This window comes from Silene latifolia, chromosome 8, assembly GCF_048544455.1.
Source record: "Silene latifolia isolate original U9 population chromosome 8, ASM4854445v1, whole genome shotgun sequence".
NCBI classification, from domain to species: Eukaryota; Viridiplantae; Streptophyta; class Magnoliopsida; order Caryophyllales; family Caryophyllaceae; genus Silene; species Silene latifolia.
Window position 1 is genome coordinate 18,537,117 of NC_133533.1, and position 3,150 is coordinate 18,540,266.

Consider the following 3,150-nt stretch of genomic DNA (forward strand, 5'->3'; position numbering starts at 1 on the left):
TAAATAAAATTAGTATATTTGCATTTATCATCAAAATACATTTCACAAAATATTATTTCAACATAAAAGAGTTATTGTATATTCGTCACAAGTTTGCGACGGGTCAAGTACTACTCGTGGTTAGATAAGACAAAACAAATTGTTACTTCCTAGACACTCTGTTTTTGTCTTATGTACCCACATGAATAGTACTTAACCCGTTACAAGCTTGTGTATATACAATGTCAAAATTTACGGTCAAGTATCGTTTTGGAGACGGCGCAAGTATTGAACACGCAAGCGTATGGAATATATATATATATACATATGCTATATGCATGTTATTGAACAAACTAAACAACCAATTGTTTCCATCACGTGAAAAATGCCAATTCCAACCTCAACTCCTCTTAATAATACTACTCTTCCTAAGCATGAAATACCAGGCAACTATGGCCTTCCTTTCTTAGGGCCATTGAAAGATAGATGGGACTACTTCTACCACCAAGGCCGATACTCGTTTTTCAAGTCTCGTGCCGAGAAATACAATTCCACCGTGTTTCGCACCAACATGCCTCCTGGACCGTGGGTCTCTCCTGATCCACGGGTTGTCGTCCTACTCGATGCAATTAGCTTTCCTATTCTTTTCGACAATTCAAAGGTCGATAAAAAAGATATTTTTGTTGGAACTTTCATGCCCTCTACCTCTTTTGCCGGGGGTTACCGTGCATTAGCTTACTTGGACACGAGCGAGCCAAAGCATGGCTTGCTCAAGTCCATGATTCAATCTTTAATTGCGTCTAAGCATAACGAGTTTGTCCCTGTCTTTCGAAATGGTCTACAAAGTTTTTTCACCCAATTAGAGGATCAATTAGAAGAGAAAAAAGGTGTTGAGCTTCGACCACTCACTGACACCCTATCATTCGAGTTTCTCTTTAAGTTATTTTGTGATGGAAAAAGTCCATTGGACACCAAAATCGAGTCAAATGGAATTAAAATAATAAAGAAGTGGCAAATTTGTCAAATAGCACCTTTGGTAACATTAGGATTACCTAAGATCCTAAATCCAATAGAAGATTTCATATTCCATTCTATAAAATTACCCTTTTTCTTGGTGAAAAATGACTATAAGAAGCTCTATGATGCATTTAACTCCTCGGCTACAACCTATCTTGAAAAAGCCGAAAACAATGGCATAAGTAGGGAAGAAGCATGCCATACCTTGGTATACATGTTTGGGTTTAATGCATTTGCAGGAATTAGTGTATGGTTCCCTATTTTAATCAAGTGGGTCGCAACCCAAGGACCAAACCTACATCGCCAGCTGGCAGATGAGATTAGGACCGTGGTTAAGTCCGAGGGTGGTGTCACCCTCAACTCGATCAAAAAAATGGCCTTAACCAAGTCAGTAGTTTATGAGGCTTTTAGAATTGAACCTCCAGTGCCCTACCAGTACGGTAGGGCAAAACAAGACCTAATAGTCAATAGCCATGACGCTAGTTATGAAATTAAGAAAGGGGAGGTGATTTTTGGGTATCAACCATTCGCGACTAAAGATCCGAAAATCTTTGAAAATCCTGAAGTTTTTGAAAGTCATAGGTTTATAGGCGAAGGAGAGAAAATGTTGAAGTATGTACTATGGTCAAATGGTAGAGAGACGGAGGATCCGACACCGGAAAATAAACAATGTCCGGGTAAGGATTTGTCTGTTCAATTGTCTATGATTTTGTTGGTGGAGTTTTTCTTAAGGTATGACACAATATCTGTTCATGTAAAACCTTCATTTTTATCTGATGTTGTTACCGTCTTGTCCTTGACAAAAGCTACTAGTATGTAACTATGTAATCCTTAGCATGTACTAGGACTATAGTTGCTTTCTAAAGGGTGCTTTATTGGTTGAATAATGTATGTTAAACTTTATATTATGTTGTGAGTTGTGACCAATATTGTTATTGTGTGGTGAGTTGTGAGTTTGTGACCAATATTGTCATGATTGAGATTTTACTCAGGATTGATGGAATTGGTATGATCGAATTCGTAGAATCGGATTGTATGAACGTAAGATCTTACAAACTCACTAAATATAGTTTTTTATTTGGTAAAAACAGAAAATTAAAGATCATAATACATTCCATAAATGACTGATAATTAATAATTTTGTATGAACATGTTTCTACAACTTATAAGGGTGGAGCCTAGTGGTTAAAACTTGGGTGAAATTCCCATAAGGCCTATATTCAAGCCTCCTCAAGAGCAAAATCTTGTGGAGCATTCTTGGCCTGAGTCAATGCCTTATAGACTTCGACCTTATCACCCTCGGATGACTTACCTGATATGCGTGGTTTGCAGGCTATCACATATACCTGAGGGTGACAAACTCAAAGAATTTTTAAAAACGAACTTTTAATTGCAAAATAAATGAATTTTTAATTTGAATTCTCGGTGATAACCCCAAGAATAAAAACTACTATTGGTAATTGGAAGTTGCTATTGTTTTTTTATCAATTACGGAGTACTATGCATTAATGTTGAGCCATTATTCGTCGTCATAGATGTTCAATTCTTATTGGAGCAACAAGCTCAGGTCCCGACTAAACCTAATGATATACTCCCTCCACTTTCCTATTTTCACCCCATTTTCCCTTTTTGGCAAATTATCTATTTTCACCTCATTTCTCTTCTTTCCTTATTTGGACTACCTTTTTCATTATTTAATCATTCTTTTCACTCCACCTACATCTCTTTTATTACTTTTTCATTATTTAATCATTCTTTTCACACCACTTACAACTCTTTTATTACTTTTTCATTCTTTAATAACTTTTCTTAATATCCGTGTAAAAAGAAATGGGGTGAACAAAAAAAAGTGGAGGGAGTATATACTACTTGTCTTATCCCACTCAAATCCAAACTATATCAATAAAAAATATATGAAGAAAGAATAAAAGGATATAAAGACGAGGTATCAGGTATGTAATAATGAAGGATTGATTTGTGTAACTATTAAAAATGTTAAACTCTCTCCATTAGTGGCGGACCCAGAGCTTTTAGAATGGGAGTGCACTATTGAAAAAAAAACTTAACAATATAACAAAATGCTTAAATATTACGCTTCCTCTTACATAGTATTTCTTTGTGGATTCTTCGTCTTCGTCTTACACAGATGTGCAT

At 35.9% G+C, this 3,150-nt stretch overlaps 1 protein-coding gene across 1 annotated transcript; it reads left to right on the plus strand.

The window, feature by feature from the left end:
• Positions 1-364: 364 nt before the first annotated feature.
• LOC141594801 (allene oxide synthase 3-like) lies at positions 365-1,816 on the plus strand. The gene has a single exon (XM_074414791.1). It carries the CDS (start codon positions 365-367, stop codon positions 1,814-1,816), a length of 1,452 nt encoding a protein of 483 aa, XP_074270892.1.
• Positions 1,817-3,150: the final 1,334 nt, after the last annotated feature.

What these genes read in the sequence shown, in the direction of transcription:
- LOC141594801 (XM_074414791.1), top strand. Translation starts at nt 365, where the DNA reads ATGCCAATTCCAACCTCAACTCCTCTTAATAATACTACTCTTCCTAAG.